This window comes from Heteronotia binoei, chromosome 21, assembly GCF_032191835.1.
Source record: "Heteronotia binoei isolate CCM8104 ecotype False Entrance Well chromosome 21, APGP_CSIRO_Hbin_v1, whole genome shotgun sequence".
Lineage (NCBI taxonomy): Eukaryota > Metazoa > Chordata > Lepidosauria > Squamata > Gekkonidae > Heteronotia > Heteronotia binoei.
The window spans coordinates 37,606,894-37,626,758 of NC_083243.1; the positions used below are offsets into that span (position 1 = coordinate 37,606,894).

General features: G+C 45.9%; 1 protein-coding gene across 2 annotated transcripts in view; it reads left to right on the forward strand.

Annotated features, from left to right (window-relative positions):
* The window catches only part of BTBD7 (BTB domain containing 7), a 97,305-nt gene that overhangs the window by 64,295 nt on the left and 13,145 nt on the right, over positions 1-19,865 (forward strand). The window contains exons 4-8 of one of the 2 annotated variants that reach the window (XM_060263277.1): positions 10,302-10,510; positions 13,582-13,657; positions 14,863-15,023; positions 15,341-15,484; positions 18,558-18,747. In XM_060263277.1, the coding sequence (XP_060119260.1) occupies positions 10,302-10,510; positions 13,582-13,657; positions 14,863-15,023; positions 15,341-15,484; positions 18,558-18,747 (780 nt within the window). The remainder of the gene's footprint in view (positions 1-10,301; positions 10,511-13,581; positions 13,658-14,862; positions 15,024-15,340; positions 15,485-18,557; positions 18,748-19,865) is intronic. The other variant, XM_060263279.1, reaches the window with a different exon arrangement.

Sequence of the window (19,865 nt, forward strand, 5' to 3'; positions counted from 1 at the left end):
TTAGAAACGTTAATCCGATCTTCAGGCATAACTAGAACAAATCTGTCTAGTGCCTGCTGGCCTCTTATCACACTTGTTCTTCTGATATATTCCCTGTGTAATCGAAAGGATTTTAAAGCAGTGATTTAGATACTGTTGAATAGTTGCCCTAGATCTTTTTCATGCAGAATGAGTGGGTTGTAATAATTAGTGTTGGAGTAGAATCTGGGACACCAGGGCTCAGATATTTGTTCTGCCATGACCTGTGCTGGATGACTTTGGACCAGTTGCACACAGTTAACCTCATTATCTTCACAAGGCTGTTGCAAGAATAAAATACGAAATGGAGGATGACATTTTCCCTTTTAAAAGCATTTTGATTGGGAGCAGGACATGGTCTAGGCAATGTTCCCTCTAAGCTGCAGAGTCTTGTGAGCAAAAATTCTACTTTGTGAGCTACTGGTATTAAAGTTGTGAGCTACTGCATAAATTATTGTGCTCTGGGACCATTTTTCCTGAACTAAGACAAAAATGTTTGAGTTGGAGGCTCAGAATCTGTGAGCTAGCTCACACTAACTCAGCTTAGAGGGAACACTGGTTCTAGGGCAGGGGTGTCCAAACTTGCTTAACATAACATAAGAGCCACATAGAATAAACGTCAGATGTTTAAGAGCCACAAGACATGAACAATGAAGGAAGGAAGGAAAATAGATGAGGGAGGGAGAGTTGGAAAGAAAGCAACTTTAACTTCAAATGTATTTTTCAGGTCACTGACAAATGCCTTCCTCAAGCCAGCCGATGGGGAAGTGGGGCTTCAAGAGCCCCACAATATGTGTGAAAGAGCCACATGTGGCTCCCAAGCCACAATTTGGCCTTCCCTACTCTAGGAGGACCTATTTGTCACAGATCATCAGGACCTAGCCTTAACCAGAAATTAAATTTTGCTGACTGTTTAATGTGATACAAAAGAGATCAGTCACTACTCTGCAATGGAAATGTGAATAATGAGAGCATCTATTAGATCTGTATCTGATTTTAAATTTAAAAAATCATCCCCCCCCCCCTTTCAGGATTTTTTTAATGGACCAAATTACTTCATTAGATGTGTGAGTGAGGTCGCATATTTTAAGCTATGTTTGCAAAGGTATGAAGTCTAATACACCACTGGCCTTCAATGGTTACTGTTTGTCTCTGAAACAATGGCCGGTATCTCAGACCTTGATATCTGACTGTGCTGTGTTTCTGTTGTATCTTCATAGTCTGTCCTTCCAGTGATTCCTCTGCAGAGAAGGACATCAGACCAATGCAACCTATTATATCTCTTTTGAGGAATTTGTTCCCAGATGGTACAGCCAATGCCACTCTGGAATTTTATGGATCAGGATTAATCAGGAAGAATAGGAGCTTTACCCTTAGAAACTGCCCCCTTTGAGTAAAATGGGAATTTGCCTATGCCACACAATTTATGTACTGGCCCCACTGGTGAACCTCCTGATGGTACCTGGGGTTTTTTGGCCACTGTTTGATAGAGTATTGGACTGGATAGGCCATTGGTCTAATCCAACATGGCTTCTCTTATGTTCATTCCAATCCAGTGGACTCCAAAGACAGAATTTCAGGTCAACCAATGTAGCCTTGTACAAAGTCAACAAATTGTGTACTAGGTGTCTTCCACCAAAGTTATATTTGTGTAGAGTGACATTTATTGTAAACCACCTTGATTCCCACTGTGTGGGAGAAAGGCAGTGTAAAAACATGTTTTTTAAAAAAAACAAGAACAAAACCCAGCGTCTGACTGAGTGGCTGCAGTTCGGGGGAAGAGCACATGCTTTATTTATTATGTACCTCATTTATACCTTGCCTTCCTCTATTGTGGGGGACCCAGAGCCGCTTACATCATTCTCTTCCTCATTTTATCATCCTAACAACCCCAGCCTTGTGGAGCTGTGGCTCAGTGGAAGAGCATTTACTTGGCATGTAGGAGGTCCCTGGTTCAGTCCCCAGAATCTCCATTTAAAAGGACCGGGTGATAGGGGATGTGAAAGGCCTGAGACCCTGGAAAGCCACTGCCTGTCTGAGCAGACAATACTGACCTTGATGGAACAAGGGTCTGATTCAGAATAAGGAGCTTCATTTGCATTCAACTTCATGTCATAGAGGCCAAAGGTCACCCACACAAACTTTTATGGGGCGGGAGTTGTTTGAACTTAGAGTCTCCTAGAACCTTGTCTAACACGCTAACTCTACAGTCCATTAGCTTTTCATACTGAGCATCCCAGGTCCAACTTCCAGTTTAAAAGACCAGGCAACAGGTGATGTGAAAAACCTCCACCTGAGACCCTGTAAAGCAGTAATTGACCTTGATAGAGCAGTGGTCTGGTTCAGTATACGGTTGCTTTTTGTGTGTAAATCGACATTTCCAGTCAGATAACACACATTGACTCTCACCTGGATGGCCCAGGCTAGCCTGATCTTATATCTCAGAAGCTAAGTAAGGTCAGCCCTGGTTCGTACTTGGATGGGAGAGCACCACCTGTGTTCATCTCTTGCGTTGAAACCCTATGAGGTCAGCCTAAGTCGGTTGTAACTTGCAGGCACTTGATGCATGCACACAACATATGCCAGTTTGGTGTGGTGGTGTTAAGTGTGCGGACTCTTATCTGGGTTTGATTCCCCACTCCTCCATTTGCAGCTGCTGGAATGGCCTTGGGTCAGCCATAGCTATCGCAGGAGTTGTCCTTGAAAGGGCAGCTGCTATGAGAGCCCTCTCAGCCCCACCCACCACACAGGGTGTCTGTTGTGGGGGAGGAAGGTAAAGGAGATTGTAAGCCGCTCTGAGTCTCTGATTCAGAGAGAAGGACGGGGTATACATCTGCAGTCTTCTTCTTTGAGGCCCTGCGGTTTGAGCAGACAGTACAGAGTGAGTGGGGCTGACTGATGGTCTGACTCTGTGCAAGACAACTTCATATGTTCCCAGTCAGCAAGATGTGAATTTTGAAAAAGCCTGCAGAATAAGGGACTTCTGTGCAAGTGAGGGCAGAGGATTATAAACCATTCTGCATATTGATATCAGATGCACTTGATCCTCCACTGTGTTAAAAGCCCTGCTCTTTCTTGTCTGTCATATTTCTGTTTTGTGCAGAGGCTTAACTTGTCTAGAACACAATCTCTGTGACAAGGAGAGAGGGAACAACTGATTCTGAAGCCTTCTTTGTTTATAAGCATCTGTAGTTCTCTGTCCTCAGTCATCCTAGCTGTAGTGCATTAGTTGGAGGCAGAGTAAGGGGAGATGCATGTCATGCTCAGGCTTAGGATGATTTTTTAAAAGCAGCCTGTTGCGTTAGTGATCCAAGTCACAAGTCTGTTTAAAGCAGACTTGATCGGCCAGGCTGAGAATGGGAGAGCAGCGCCCCTGGCTATCTCAGGGGATGCGACTAACGTATAAATTGGCTTGTACGAAAGTTCTCAAAGCCCAGACAGTTTTGCAAACCCTGTGAGATATATCTGATATTTACATTGCCTTTTTAGGTCCATATGGGTATTCTGGAGAACTTGCTAAATAACATGCCACCTGCTCAGAGTTATACCAGGCCAGATGTTTTCCCCCCACACTAATATAGTAGACAGATGAAAAATCCTCAAGGGATAGGGAAATCCTATCCCACACGCACACACCTTATACCCCTTCTTCCTCAGTGTCCATGTGGTTGTCGTGGCAACCCAAAATAACACCCAAATTCTGGAAGGTTTTTTTTTTTTTAATCTCTGCAGTTCTCATTACTATGTCGCTCTAGGTTTATCTTTTTAACTTCAGATTGAGTGGGAGGTAACAGAGGTTGGTTTTTCTGCAAATTGGGGGGCTTCCCACAGTTTGCAGAACACTAATGGGGTAGTCTTGTCTGGCAGCTGTTGCACAGATTTCACTGTCCACCAAGGGACCAGCCAGCGCTTATAGGATTAGGTAGAGTAATTGCCTTGTCTTTGATAAAATGTTTTCTCTTTTCCAGTCTCTCTCTTTCCCCACAATTGGTATGTCCCCAGGAGAGTATTTCTTTTTTGGTCGCTTATGTCAAGAGTCACTCCATCTTGTTCCTCTTGTCATGTGTATTCAGTTGTACAATGCTAGGCTGTGCTTCAATGCTATGCTGTGCTTGCTATGCCTTTGATATAACTGTAACTTGTTGCTTATCTGGAGGAGATGTGAACCTTGAACTGATAGCGAGCACCTGCAGTGATGAGAGCTTTGCAAAAACCCCTCACCAAACCCCCGCTTTTGCTTGGTGTGCTTTGGCTTGAATTATAATGGTCAGGGCAAAAGTTTATAAGTTGGGGAAACTGACAGAGAGGTCAGTTCTGACAACGCATGTGTATGCCTGTGAAGCTGGAATAAAGATCTTGAACTTCAACTGTCTTTTCCTTGACTCTGGGCCTGACATTTTGTCAGAACTCATCACCCTGGCCTAGCCTAACCCCAGACTCACAATGGCTGGTGAACCTGAAGGGCCGTGGGTCACTCCGGTCACCGTCACAGTGCAGAGGAAACGCTCCTACCACCCACAACCAGACCCTGAGGGGGGGGGAAGACTGCCAATTCCTGCTGGGGGGGAGCCCTGCGGGAGGCAAACAACCCATGGGTGGCAACCGGGTGCCACAACCTCAACCTGAGCCGGAGGAACCGGTGGCAGTGCCTGGGGGCCACCCCGAGTAAGTGAAGTGAGATTTGATGGGGATCCATCGGAACTAGCCTACTTCATTCTGACTGTACGAGGGCACCTCAGCGTCTGGGCCCGTAATTTCCCGACGGAGCAGTCATGAGTAGTGTACATTGGCAGCTACCTCTGACGCCCGGCGGCCTGGTGGTACGTCACCCTATTCAAGAGGCGATCCCCTGCGCTGAACTCGGCCACAGACCTCCTGAGGGCTCTACAACGCCACTTCGAAGACCCTCTATGGGAGACCAATGCGATAGTGACACTAAAAGACCTGAAACAGGGTGCTGCATCGGTCCGAGAGTACCTCAGCGAGTTCAGGGCGCTGAACTCCAAAGTCCAGCGATGGGATGACGGGGCCAGGATCGAGCAATTCAAGAGGGGCCTCAACTCTCACATATATGGAGAAGCCCTAAAACTGGGGGAGCCACGAGACCTGGTCGGGTGGACCAAGCTAGCTTGTGAAATAGAGGATCGCAACAAGATGATTGCCCTCCATAAGAAACAAGGGGGCCCCCAAAAGAAGCGCAGGAAAAGACACACTGACCCAATCTACTCAAGCGCGCCCCTGAACAGTTGTCACGTGAGGAGCATGACCAGAGAGCCAAAGCGAAGTTGTGCTTCAAGTGTGGGGCGGGAAATCACATCGCCAGCGAATACCCCAGGAAGCCGAAGGAGCCGCAGACCTCCACACCTCTGAAGGCGAAGGCTAAAAAGAAAAACGGTGGCGGTGGAGCCCCAGCAGCCAATTCCAAGTCGCGGTGCTGCAGTTCCATGAGCCAGTCCCCAAGGAGTCCAAGGAGGAGGATGGAGAGGCCCAGCTGCCGGAAAATGACCCTACCTGCTGTGAGGAGCGCGCAATAGCAGGTCAGAGCCACGTCCACACCACTATGGGTGAGATTATCCGGGACTTTGTATTATGTACTCATAACACCAGTAAACCCTGTTACGAAACAATTTTCTTGCATCAGGGCCCTACTGGACTCAGGATGCTCTAAAGACTTACTATCCCCGAGTTTGGTGGAAGTGCTAGGATTAAAGAATCCTATGTATTTGAGCAAATGGATGGGAGCCCAATGAAGGTGGAGCTGTGTAGGACAGGGACCAAAGTGTGTGCCTTAGGGGTGGGGGAGCGTTGGGAAACTCACATGTTCATTATCGCCCCAGCCGCCAAGTTCCAAGCCATCCTCAGCCTGGAGTGGCTGGCTGACCACAACTCGCTGCTCCAGTGGAGCGGGAGCGCCATTTACTTCTTGGAACCAGTGTGCGACAGTCACTGGTGGAATAAAAAATGGGGCCCACACCCCCCTCCCCAGCTTGAGAAACTTTGTGTCATCACAGTTGAAGTGCCCAGTCTGCCCCCCCCCCCAAATATCAAGACTCACAAAAGGTGTTTGATGCCCAGGAGGCAGATGAGCTTCCCCCTCACAAATCCACTGACTGTTCTATTGAACTGGTGAAGGGGGAGCCACTTCCCAATCCAAGCTATATTCAGTGGGGGGAGAGGGAGGAGCTACAGAAATTCCTGGAACTCAACCTGCATAGGGGGTTCATCCGACCCACCAAGTCCTCACACGCCGCTTCAGTGCCTTTTAGAAAGAAGGAAGATGGCAGTTTAAGGCTTTGCACTGACTTTCGTGGCTGGAACGCGATTTCCATGAGTAATGCATACCCCCCTTGAGGAAGAATCGCACTGCTACAGCACCAACCCCAAATCAGACTTTTCCCTGCAGCCACTGTGGCCAGACCTGCCTGTCCCGCATTGGTCTTGTCAGCCACCAGCGAGCCTGCAGCAGACGTGGACTACTTCACCTTTCTTAAATCTTCGTTCGCGAAGTCAAGCCAAGAAGAAGAAGAAGAAGCATACCCCCTCCCCCTCATACGGGATCTCTTAGGGGAGGTGTCCCAAGGGAAAATCTTCACTAAACTAAACAGAGATGCATACTTCCGAGTGCGCATCAAGGAGGGGGACGAGTGGAAAACAGCCTTCAACACACCCCAGGGCCAATACGAGTACTTAAGGGGGCACCAGGGGTATTCATGAACTTAATTAAGTACTGCATAAATACCTATACAAGGGCGTGGTCTGTTACCTGGATGATGTTTTGATATACTCACAAGACCTGCCCTCACACATCCAGTTGGTAAGGGAGGTACTATAAACACTGTACGAGCACAGGTTATTTGCCAAACTGTCCAAGTGTGAGTTCCACAAGGCAGAGCTCGACTTTTTGGGATACCGCATTTCCACGGGGGGCCTGGGAATGGATCCTACCAAAGTACAAGCCGTGGCTGAGTGGGAGCCCCCTCAAACCTGTAAACAACTCCAGCGTTTCCTCGGGTGCGCAAATTTTTATAGGGGGTTCATCAGTAACTTTGCTGAGATCACTCTACCCCTCACAAAACTGTTGAAAACCAAGGGGCAGGGGCTGCAAGCCACTAAGGGCAGCTCTAGCCTCCTGTGGACAGGGGAGTGCCAAAAGGCGTTTGATGAACTTAAGACCTGGTTCACCTCCAAGTCCTGCCTAATGCACCCTGATGAAAACAAAAGGTTTGTGGTCCAGTGTGACACGAGCGACATCACCCGTGCAGCTGTGTTATTCGAGGAGGGGCCAAATGGCCAATTGCACCCCTGCATGTACTTGTCCCAAAAGTTCAGCCCAGCTGAATGCAACTGGTCAGTGTGGGACAAGGAAGGCTCCGCCATCAAACTGGCCCTAGAAAACTGGAGGCACTACCTAGAAGGGGCACGGGAACCATTTGAACTCTGGACAGATCATAAAAACTTGGCCGCCCTCATTGCCACCCGCAACCTCAACAATAAGCAACAAAGGTGGGCGGGGCTATTTCGGCTGTTCAATTTTAAGCTGGGCACATCCCCGGGAAACTGAACTTTTTGGTGGACACATTGTCCCGCCTCCCTCAATGCAAGAGGGAGGAGGTTATCGACTAATTGTTCATGCCCTCCCAACTAAGCGCATTGGTAACCATGTGTGCGCAGAGCCGGAAGGAAAAGGAGCCCCCTGACTGGCTCCTAACCGAATTGAAACAAGCTTTCCTTGACAGTCCCCCAGAGGAGGATTTACAATTAACAAAAGCAGAGGATGGGTTTTGACACCAAGGGGAGAAACTCTACGTGCCCCCCTCTTTACGTGAACGAGTGATCCAGAGGGCGCATGACTCCAAACTGGGGGGGCATTTTGGGTTTGTAAAGACAGTCCATTTGATTCAGCGACAATTTTGGTGGCCAGGTTTACGTAAGGATGTGGGAGAATATACAACAGGGTGCCCCACATGCATCATGGCTAAAAAGGGGGGGGGATTGCCGCCGGGGTACTTGCAACTCTGCCTCACGCCCCTGGGAATCCATATCCATGGACTTCATAACTGACTTACCCCCCTCAATGGGGAAGACAGTGATCTGGGTGGTAGTGGACACTTTTTCTAAGCAGGCTCATTTCGTGCCGTGTAAGCAATTCCCCACGGCCAAGCAGCTGACTCAGTTATTTATCCAGCACGTCTTTAAGCTGCATACCTTCCCCGCTAAGGTAATTTCCGACCATGGCCCACAATTTGTTGCCAAATTTTGGTCACATCTCTGTGAACTAGCGGGAATGGAGCAAGGGCTCAGCTCAGCCTACCACCCACAGATGGACGGGCAGACGGAACACACCAACGCGGTGCTTGAACAGTTCTTACATCCTCCCAACAGGACAATTGGGTGACTCTACTACCCTTCGCAGAGTATGCTTACAACAACAGCGTACATAGCACCACTAAAGTGAGCCTCTTCCAAGCGATGTATGGATATGAAAGCAAATCATTCCCTGAACTTGCCCCCCCCCGGTCAGGTAACTGTTGAACTGGAACTGCCAAAAAACCTTAAACATGTCCACCCTTGTTTCCATGCTAGCTACTTGAAGAAGGACCCTGGACCCTCGCGTTGGCACTCCCAGACGAAACCATCATCCTCAGCTCTGGTTCGTGGTCAGATTTATCATGAAGTGCAGGAAATCCTTGATGCCAAGATCAAACGTGGTGAACTATTCTATCTCATCAAATAGACTCATTTTCCAATTAGTCAGGCCGAGTGGGTCAGTTCCAAAAGTACCAACTGCAAGGCTTTAATTAAAGACTTTACAACAAATATCCTAATAAGCTCAGGGGAAAGGGGTGTTAGGGGGGCAGAATGTCAAGAATCACTCCATCTTGTTCCTCTTGTCATGTGTATTCATTTGTACAATGCTAGGCTGTGCTTTAATGCTATGCTGCGCTTGCTATGCCTTTGATATAACTGTAACTTGTTGCTTATCTTGAGGGAGGATGTCATGCCTGGGAATTGGCTAGTTGCTAGGTAACCAAGGGCAAGAGCTGGAAGAGATGCGAACCATGAACTGATAGCGAGCACCTGCGGTGATGAGAGCTTTGCAAAAACCCTGCACAAAACCCCCGCTTTTGCTTGCCGCACTTTGGCTTGAATTATAACGGTCAGGGCAAAAATTTATAAGTTGAGGGAGCTGACAGAGAAGTCAGTTCCGACAATGCGTGTGTATGCTCATGAAGCTGGAATAAAGATCTTGAACTTCAACTATCTTTTCCTTTACTCTGGGTCTGACCGTTTAGAGGCTGCTTTTCCAGTTATAGTATCTTATTGCTAATATTATAGAAGAAAACACCACAGCTCTGCCCATTTATCTGAATCATGCTGGGAAATCCAGAATACATAGACATCCAGTGTGTAGAAATCACAAGTGATTAAACTTTGGATTTTGTATATTTGTGTGCAAAAAGTGTGTGTCATTTTTAAAAGCTTACAAAATGTTTAAATTGTAACGGCTAAAATACAGCGCTGCTGATCGTAATTGCATCTGACATAATTCCAAGAAGCCTTAATTGGGGTGGAGAAGAGCGTTTAAAACACGTTGAGACATCATAGATGTTTAAGATAATTGTAGCTCACTCTGTTGGCTAAATCTGAACCTAAACCTCGATTGCAGAGCTTTAATCTCATTAAGACTACTGGTATGGCTCCTAGCTCCAAGGACCGGGGCTGGTAATGTATTAAACTTGTATTGGGAAATGTGGTACTTGGCATACCATGAAGCACTAGCGCAGTATGAAGGTAAGCTCAGTTTATGTTGAACAATGGTTTTCAACAGTGCCAGCCAGAATAAAGCATTAACTACAGAAGTGTTATCAAATTGGAGGCTGTGGAACTTTAACATATCTATAATAGCACGCTGAGGAGTCATAGCTCAGAATTCATAATGTGGTCCAGGTACAGTCTGGCAGCTTCGTTTAAAGGCTATTTAAAGTACAGAGCTGAGAAGGATCTTTGCCATGGTGTTGGAGAGCTGCCGCCAGCCAAGATTTACACCACCAGGCTATGCAGATCACCATGACCTGACTCGATTTCAGATGTAGCAGTGAATCATTTGCCACTGTTTGAATCAAACCCGTGTGGTCTTACGAGGAGATTTTACTACCCATGCACAGCGATGTCAGATTGTTTAGGTGTTTGGTTGTCGGATCCACTTGGAATCTTCTGCATAGTGGATATCTCTGCAAAATTAAGTGTTTTGCGTTAATGAACAGTATTCTGCTTCTTTGTAGGTTGTGAGGATATTATTGCTGAGAGCATCTCTCTAGACACCTTAATTGCCATCCTTAAGTGGAGTTCTCAGCCATACGGCTCCAAGTGGGTACACCGCCAAGCGCTCCATTTCCTCTGTGAGGAGTTTACCCAGGTCATGACCTCAGACGTCTTTTATGAGCTCTGCAAAGATCACCTTCAAACGGCTATCCAGTCTGATTACTTACAGGTAATTTATCTTCTCCTTAGTCAAAATCGAGATGAATTGGTGATCGCTGTCTTGTATGGAGCAGAAACATGCTGAGTTTTCAAAATCTTAAGTGGAAAAGGAAAAAAAAAACCTGCCAGAAGGAGAGTGTCTAGAATGGGCTCTTTCTCCTTTTCTTCTGGCATATGTGCACACAACCCTCAAGCCAGAGGGTAGTGATTAAGAAGAGTGTTCTGCTTTCTTGGCACAGAACCCAACCTAAACTGGCAGCATAAACTACTTCTTGAGAGCTTAATAATAGTTTTAGAAGTCACTGCAAATTATTTTAAGTGAAACTTTTTCTGGGTTTAATGTTTGCCTTGCCTGTTCAGAAGTTTTTGGAAATTATATAGTAGTTCTCACGCTAAAATCCATGCATCATGGAAGAAAAAAAAGTAAGTCCAGCTCATCATTTTGAATAGGCTTGTACCTTGTTTTACAAGCAAAAAAAGAGTATATTTTATTTCATTCAGTCCAGTTGTCCCCTTTCCCCTTACATTTGTTTTTACAGTTTTAATGGATGCTGAAAACTCTGTTCCTGCCTCACATCACAAAGACTACATATTTTCTAATATATCCTTATGTGTTTTTTGCCCTGGATGTAGTGAGAGAACTGGGAATGTCATGCATACAGTTGGCTTATTTTACAGTTAGGGGACCGTCAGAAAACTTAACTGGGCATTCTTACTGGAAACTGAGGGTTGGGTCCCACCAGTCATTTCTGCATGGGAGGGTATCACTGGTTCTCCCGTGGCAGACCTCCAGATCCCCCCATGCTATCCCCGAGGGTCCCCTAGCCCTCAGGAGCAGCATTTCAGGGGGTATTTGGGGCTGGGTAGGATGATTGGTCTCTCATGTTGTGCCCGGCTGGGCAGCATAGAGAAAAAGCATGAAAGATTCCAGTTACTTTCAGAGTACTTCTAGCCAGCATGCAGTGAAAGGAAGTCCCTTTCCTCAAGTCTTCTTGTGTATGCTGAAGAACTAATATAGGAATGTGTCATTCTTTCTCTCTCTTGTGCTCAAGGCAGCATAAAGCAAAATGTGTCTGCCCCAATTTTTAATGTCCGTTTATTTATTTTGCAGTGCATGATGAACTTAGGGAAAGGGTCTCTTGCTGTGCACTTGTTCAATAATGTGGACTTTGGGAAGGGGTGCTTTTATTTCTAACAGCAGTCACATTTTGTGTGACTCTGAATTCAGCTGAAGCTAACAAAATAGCTTAATTAGTCTTCTACTTGCTGTGAAATCCAGCATGCTGCAGGGACATACTGTAAAGAAGGTTAAGGGTTGGTTTTCAAAACAGATTTTTTTTCTTGTCCGAGGAAGTATCCTTCCTTGTGTGTATGCTTAGTTTGTAAAAAAAAGGGGGGGGAGGGGGGACGTAAACCACATAATTGTGGATTATCCAGAAGAAATTCCCATGAGACTTGCAAACTTGTCTTCACGTGGAGAGAAAATCTTGTGCAAATCAGCAGTTGCGCAGTAGTAGTTCCAACTTCTCTGGATGTTTTGTTCTCATTCTGTTGATTTGTGCTTGGGGTGTGGTCTCAGGTCAGTTTTTCAGTCATGAAAATCCATTACTCTGTAGACCTGGTCTTGGTTCCCAAGTTACACAAGCCCAGCACTGCTCTCAGAAGGAAACAAACAGAACCCCCGCCCCCCATCCAGCTATACTATCTGAAATTCTAAAAAGATAGAAGAGCCCTGAGAAATACCATGGAGATAATGATTCTACTGGGGTGGGGGGAATTGCTGATAGTTTCTCCTGCTTTTACATTCTAAATAGTGGTTATGCATGAAAAGCAGGTGGTGTCTTTGCCATGTTCCTTTTCCTATTGCCACTCCCTGTACCCCCAAAAAACCTGCAGTCGTGGGCTGGAGGAACCTTCAGATGTGGTAAGGGGCTGCAGGTAGTAGATAAATGGGCAGAGATCTCCCCCCAAAAAGTCTTTTGTAGCTGGAACAAGAGCTCTTACAAGGTTTGATTGTGGGATCTGGTATTTTGCTGATATCCTTCTTGTATCCATTCCCTAATTGCATCCCACATCATTCCTGGGGGTTCCCCTCTTTTGAGAAGTGGCTTTTGGGAGATGGGATGCAGGAAGCAGAAATGGGGGAAAGCATTGGTTTGCTTCCCCAGCTTAACTCCACAATGCTTAGGTTCCAACCAGGGTTCTTTTTTTGTAGAAAAACCTCAGCAGGAACTCATTTGCTTGGCAGGCCACACCCCCTGATATCACCATTGTTTCACACAGGGCTTTTGTTGTAGAAAAAGCCCAGCAGGGACTTATTTGCATATTAGGCCACACCCATTGATGCCAAGCCAGCCAAAACTGCATTCCTGTGCATTCTTGCTCAAAGAAACTCCTGATTCCAATCCAGTATGTGCCACCTAGGTCTCTTTCTCATTCATAGTTTCATGACTGTTTCCTTCCCCCTTATAATAGTAAATCCTGTACCTTAAAAAAAAGAAATCAAATACAGACACTAGATACCTCACAATAAAAGATTATATTGTTGGAGTTCTGTCTGGATCACATCAGCTAATGGGATCCTCCTCAGAATCCCCTTCTTTGAGGGGAAACACTACAGACTGAATGGATCACGTCAACATTTCAATTGGAAGAATGCAGTCAAGTGCTCAAGAATGAAAACCTTCCAAGTTGCATCTCTAAAAGTTATTGCAACACTTGTATAATTAATTATTTTTGACTGCATTGTTCCGTACACTAATGTAAGAAATTGTGTAAAAATGATGCACTGATTAGCTTGGGTTGAATGATGGCTGGGAGAGACCAAAAGCTTCTGTACACACATCATGGGAAATAGACTGCTGTGCTCTAGGGATGACCTTTCAGGGAAACTATGATAGGATTAGACATCTTGAGACTTCCTGCTAGTTTTTCCAGGCTTCTGAAGGTCTGTTTGCACTGGGGAAACTTAATTGACTGTGGCTTAGTGTTGGTCTGAGAACTGTGTGTGCACTCAGTGATTACTGTTCATTGCCCTGAACTGAGCCTGCTCAATCATTGGCTTGCATGCTTCTCCAACAGGCAAGTGAGCAAGATGTCCTGAAGTACCTTATTAAATGGGGAGAGCATCAGTTGATGAAAAGAATAGCAGACAGAGGTAAGTGCTTCTTAACAAACATGCCAAATTTAATCTTCAGTGAATAAACTGCTTCTCTTTAAAAAGTTTGAACTGGATCCTACGCTGTGAATTTATATCCTTTGCAGGAAGCTGACTTCTGCATACCATCTAGCTCAGCATTGTTAGATTTCTGTCTGGCAGAATCGCAAGCAGAGGTCTTTCCTAGCTCTTATTCCCTATTCTGCTTTAAAAAAAAAAAAAAAAAAGATACCAGGGATTGATCTTGAGACCTTTTGCATCTGCTTGGCCACTAAGCTGTGGCCCCAGTGTACTGAATTGGAGCTGTACTAGCTGTTCTTTTTAGCATTTTTTCCTTTAAGCAGATGTTGCCGTTGGCTTGTGTATCAGCACCGTGCTTGTTCCTATCCCTCTTGCATGCTGGCCATCCAAACTTGTCCCCTGGCAGTTCCTAGCAGAAATGAGAGCAGTGGTGTTCACACGGGGCTTCCCTGCTCATAAGAATTAGTTCATCTTCATGCTCTCATGCTCACTATTCAGTGCTCTGTGCCCTCAGAAAGGGACATTGTGGAAGTTTTCCATCTGCTCCATCAAAGTCAGTGGGGAAGCGTATCCCTCAGATTGGAAGTACATTTCGCATCCCGAAAGATTTGTGTTTCAGAGTGATTGATTGTGTCACTAAAAAGTCTGGATGAACATGACACCTACCAAAGCTTTAACAAGCAGCTAAATATGCTTAACATGAGTTGCTGTTTTTGCATTTGAATGTTCAGCAGGAGACACCCAGGCAGTCACTGATTATCATGTGTGCAATTCAACGTCATATTTAAATGCAACCCACATGCACGACAGTTGCAGTGTACAGCACATTGTTGACATGTTTGAGCCCCAAGTGTCCCCGTGACCATACTGATGCTCTCTTCTAAGCCTGCAGTAGGCTTTTCATCCTAGAAAGCCGTTTTTCCTTTTAGGGAGATGCTGGGCAAGATTGTCCCACAGGCAGCCTAGATCACAGGCTTTTCTTGTGGCTTCAGGAATGCTGTGTTAGATAAATAGATTTAGGAGAGATGCTTTTGTGTGAAATGCAGTTGTTGTACAAGCTAGCTTTACAGTAGTAATAGTATTTAAGTTCTCTTGGTGGCTTCTCTCCCTTGCTGTAGCAGAAATGGAGAGTTGTTGATGTTATTACTAATACACGTGGGTGAAATGAACTGTTTTTCTGACAGAGCCTAACTTGCTGAGCGGCACAGCTCACAGTGTGAACAAGCGAGGTGTAAAGAGGCGAGATCTTGATATCGAAGAGCTCAAAGAGATTCTGTCTCCTCTTCTGCCCTTTGTCCGCATTGAACATATTTTGCCCATGAACAGCGAAGTCCTCACTGATTCCGTAAGTCTCTCCCTAAGTTTACTCAGAACTTTGCACATCTTTACCATTTAAAAAAAAAATGCATAAAGATCCTGACTCTGGTAACATTAGGCATCTCTCATTCATATTCGAAGTTGCTGGCAGCTGGTTTTTATTCCAAAACCACAAAAGTTAAAAACCTACTTAGGCACTGGCCATCAGGATTGGGCTGTACTGCTTTGCCTCGCAGCGAGTTTACCATCAGCTTGCCTACCTTAGCTGAAAATAGCTTGAAGAAGGCTGGTGCCTGTAATGACCGGAAGTGTTCAAAAAGGTTCTCCTTCTTTCTTCCCTCAAAGATGAAGAGAGGCCTCATCAGCACTCCCCCTTCGGACATGCTGCCCACAGCAGAGGGTGGCAAGTCGAACGCGTGGCTGCGGCAAAAGAATACAGGGATTTACGTGAGGCCAAGGCTGTTCTCGCCCTACGTGGAGGAAGCCAAGGTAACGGAAGAACTTTGTCCTTGTGTTGGTGAATGTGATGCTCATTAAGGAGCACTGTTCTTGGATGGTTGTTCTAGTTTGCAGCAAGCATGGTATCAAGATCTGGGTGAAACATTATCCAGATAAGAACAGATGCCTGTCTGAAAGCAGTGAGCCTTCCCCTCTTTCTGCCACTTTTTGTAGACTTAACACTGCCTATAGAGCATGGGCCCAAACTGGGGCAGCCCAGGCTAGCCCCATCTTGTCAGATCTCACAAACTAAGCAGGGTTGGACCAGGTCCATATTTGGATGGGAGAACACCAAGGAAATCCGGGAAGCAAGCAGTGGCAGAAAGGACCACTGAACGTCTCTTGCCTTGAAAACCCTACAGGGTCGCCATAAGTTGGTAGCAAAAAAAAAGAACAGCGAATGGACATCTGGCCAAACACAGCAAACAAACATTCAGCAGCTGTAACAGAAGTTGGTAACCTTCTTGACCAGTGTTCCCTCTAAGCTGAGTTAGTGTGAGCTAGCTCGCAGATTTTTAGCCTCCAGCTCACACATTTTTGTCTTAGCTCAGGAAGGATGACCCCAGAGCACACTAATTTATGCAGTAGCTCACAACTTTAATGCCATTAACTCACAAAGTGGAATTTTTGCTCACAAGACTCTGCAGCTTAGAGGGAACACTGTTCTTGACCCAATTGTCTAAAAGGCAGAACAGTCTTTCTATGAAGATGTTGGAGGCCACAGAAAAACAAAGCTCTGTGTGTGTGTGGGTGTTTCCATTGAGTTTGAGTGGTACTGCTGGTATCTCGGGCTTGTCTCAGACATAGCATGAAGCTGCAAGAGTCTGGGAAGCTATGACAGGTGGAAGCTGTGGCCATCACCTTTTCCCATTCCACCATCCCCAGCAGTGTTGCCCATGCCTCTTGGGCTTACCTTGGCTGCTTGAGTGGAGATCCAGCCCTGTGTGCTAAGCACAGTGGTCCGGTGTGGTCACTGTTTTGCACACACAACAGGCGTTGCATACCCCTGCTCAATAACTCATTGGTATGTCCACGCTGATGTTCCCCTCAGAAAAGAGCCTCTGTTCTGCCATCTGCATGTCTGTAATCCTGCCTCTTGTACACGAAATGAAGGACATTTGCTCTTCCCTCTCCTCTTTTGTCTTTCTTTGCTCTTCCCTTCCCCAAAACTCTACTTTGTCTTCCAACAAAGGGCTTACTGCCCGGGCTCCTCTTGTTTGTGAAGAAGCATCAGCCAGCAGAACAAACCTGGAAGTAACAGTGGGGCTATGTACTCTGCAAGCACAACTTTCTTTGCGTAGAGAGGATGAAGCGTTGTGCTCTTTCCTTTTCCCACTGAGAGTTTGTTCATAAGTACAGGCTATAAATTTGATTTAAGATGAGGACCAGGATCTAGCTTGCATCTTGTCTTTCTTGTACAAACAGATATTAAAATGTCTTTTTAAAAGAATTCTACGGCATTCAGCAGTTTCTCGTTTGGATCCTGCAAATGAGTCCCATGAACCCTAGACAGTCTCTGTTGCAGAGAGCGCTTCCTCTCTTCTGCTAAACCTTCCCTTTTTGCAAGGTCAGTGCTTTGCTTAGACTTGAGTAACCCTGCATAGGATTGCCAACAAGCTTCGCAACGAGGGATTTGAATCTGAGTCTCCCTTGCTTTATGCAAGGTCAGTTCTCTGGAGGGTCCATGCTTTGCAAGGGCCTTGCACAAACAGAGGCTATCTAGGGCTCACAGAGTCCATTCACAGGATGCAAGCCTACCTACTTAAGATTTTGAGTATATGCAGGTTGCCCTCCAGGAACATGCTGTCATGGGACTGAGGTGTGAAGTACTTTGATAGTTCTGGAGAACTGAAGTGGGCAGGTTAAAGTATTTTTACCACACATGCAGAATTCATGGATCAGATGTTACATGTAAGGGAGGGACGGTGGCTCAGTGGTAGAGCATCTGCGTGGGAAGCAGAAGGTCCCAGGTTCAATCCCTGGCATCTCCAAAAAAGGGTCCAGGCAAATAGGTGTGGAAAACCTCAGCTTGAGATCCTGGAGAGCCGCTGCCAGTCGGAGAAGACAATACTGACTTTGATGGACCAAGGGTCTGATTCAGTATAAGGCAGCTTCATATGTTCACACTATGATCTGGTTGCAAGTAGAAGGTTTCTAACCTTGGAGGTTTCTAAACAGAGGCTAGATAGCCAACTGACAGCACTGCAGATCCTGTGAGTTTAGGGGGAGCTGTTTGTGAATTTCCTGCATTGTGCAGAGGGTTGGACTAGATGGTCCTGGATGTCCCTTCCAACTCTATGTGTCAGAATAGTAGTTTGTATCCCTGTTTTTCATGTTTCTACCCTGCCAGCTTGGTGTAGTGGTTAGGAGCGTAAACTCTAATCTGGATAAACGGGTTTGATTCCCCATTCCTTCACTTGCAGCTGCTGGTGTGACCTTGGGTCAGTCACAGTTCTCTCAGAGCTCTCTCAGTAGCACCTATCTCACAGAGTGTCTGCTGTGGAAAGAGGAAGGGAAAGGAGAATGTAAGCCACTCTGAGACTCCACGTGAAGGCCGGGGTATAAATCCAATCTCCTCCCCCTCCTCTTCTCCTTCCCCCCCCCTCCCTCCCTTCCAGGCGCTCAGGACAGCACGCATACTTCTCTTCTCCCTCCAGTTTATTCTAACAACAACCCCATGAGTAAGTTAGGTTGAGAGAAAGGGACAGACCAAAGGCCACTTACATGGCAGCCCTTTGCAGAATTACTCCAGTTTAAGCCCATTGAAACCATTGCATACAATTGCCAACAAACTTCATGACGAGGGATTTTAATCTTGAGTCTCCCAATTCTTAGTCTGATATTCTGACCACACTGGTTACCTTTGAATTATGAAGGTTGATTAAAGAAGAAATATATGAAGGGTGGGGGGAGATGTTAACACATTTTGATAGTATAATCTGGTGGTGGTAGGCATCTTTGGTGTAATTGATGCCAAGAGTAAAGAGAAAGCATCTGTGTTACGCTGCTGATGTTGGTGACAGTAAACATTTAGTGACGTCTTTGTGTTAACCAATTGTTTCAGTCGGTTCTAGATGAGATGATGGTGGAACAGACAGACCTGGTTCGTTTACGGATGGTTAGGATGTCCAATGTTCCAGACACCCTCTACATGGTAAACAATGCTGTTCCGCAGTGTTGTCATATGATAAGTCACCAGCAAATAAGCAGTAACCAATCCAGCCCGCCTTCAGTTGTAGCCAATGAAATCCCAGGTAAGTGAATACGCTTCCTGCTTAGTGAATTGCTTTCTCTTCACAGCCTTAAAAGATGTCAATTACAAGAATCTTGCAGTCATATAACTCTTCTGCTTTGCTCCAAAATGGGGGGAGTGCAACTGATGGTTTTAGTGGCTCGCAGCCATTTAAATCTAACAGCTGACCTCTGGACTTGCCCAACTGTTAGGTTTAAATAGCAAGTAGCCATTTCACCAGTTGGTTTTGCCTCTCCCCCACCTCCAAGCTCTGTGGAACAGGCTTCCTCGGGAGGTGGTGGGCTCTTCTTCTTTGGAGGTTTTTAAACAGAGGCTAGATGCCCATCTGACAGCGATGAAGATCCTGTGAATTTTGCAGGAGGGGCAGTATTTGTGAATTTCCTGCATTGTGCAGGGGGTTGGACTAGATGACCCTGGAGGTCCCTTCCTTTTCTATGATTCAAGCTAAACCAAAAGTTCAGGGGCTTCACACCAGGCCACGTTCATGCTGAATTTTGGCTTGTGAACCAGTTTGTGCCCATCCCTTCTGCCAGCCATTTCAGTGGTCCATTTCACTTCCATTGGGAAAAGCAAAAACCCACTGTTGAAAAGGCTTACAGCCGTTTCAGTCTAACCAGGATGGATGCACCTGCCTGATGTTAGGCTGAAATGTCTGGTGGCCATTTTAGCAGTCTGTCCTTCACCCCCACCCCGCTTCCATGCAGCGGGAAGCAAAACTGACTGGTGAAATGGCTCCCAGCCATTAAATGCTGTTTTAATGTTCATGTTTGCTGCCTCAGGAACCCTAATTGGGTGGGAAAGCAGTATAAAAATAGTTTAATTAAATAATAAGTAAAACACACCCCTCAGTCTTGTGCCAGTGAATGTCAGGAAGATGCATTTTGGGGAACTCCTTTTCTATTACAGGCGTTTGGATCTGACTTTTAAAATGGGAGCCACAGGCAGGAAAATAAGTCAGACTAATTTTCTCCAGTCAGGTTGGTGGGTGTAGAGCTCAGTAGTTCCAGCAACACCATAATTTCATAGGCCTTCATTTGAAGCCGAAATAGATCAAGGCACCAAAGAATGAAACGGAATGTTAAGTGGCCACTTCTGTTATTTCCCAGCTAGGCTTTAATA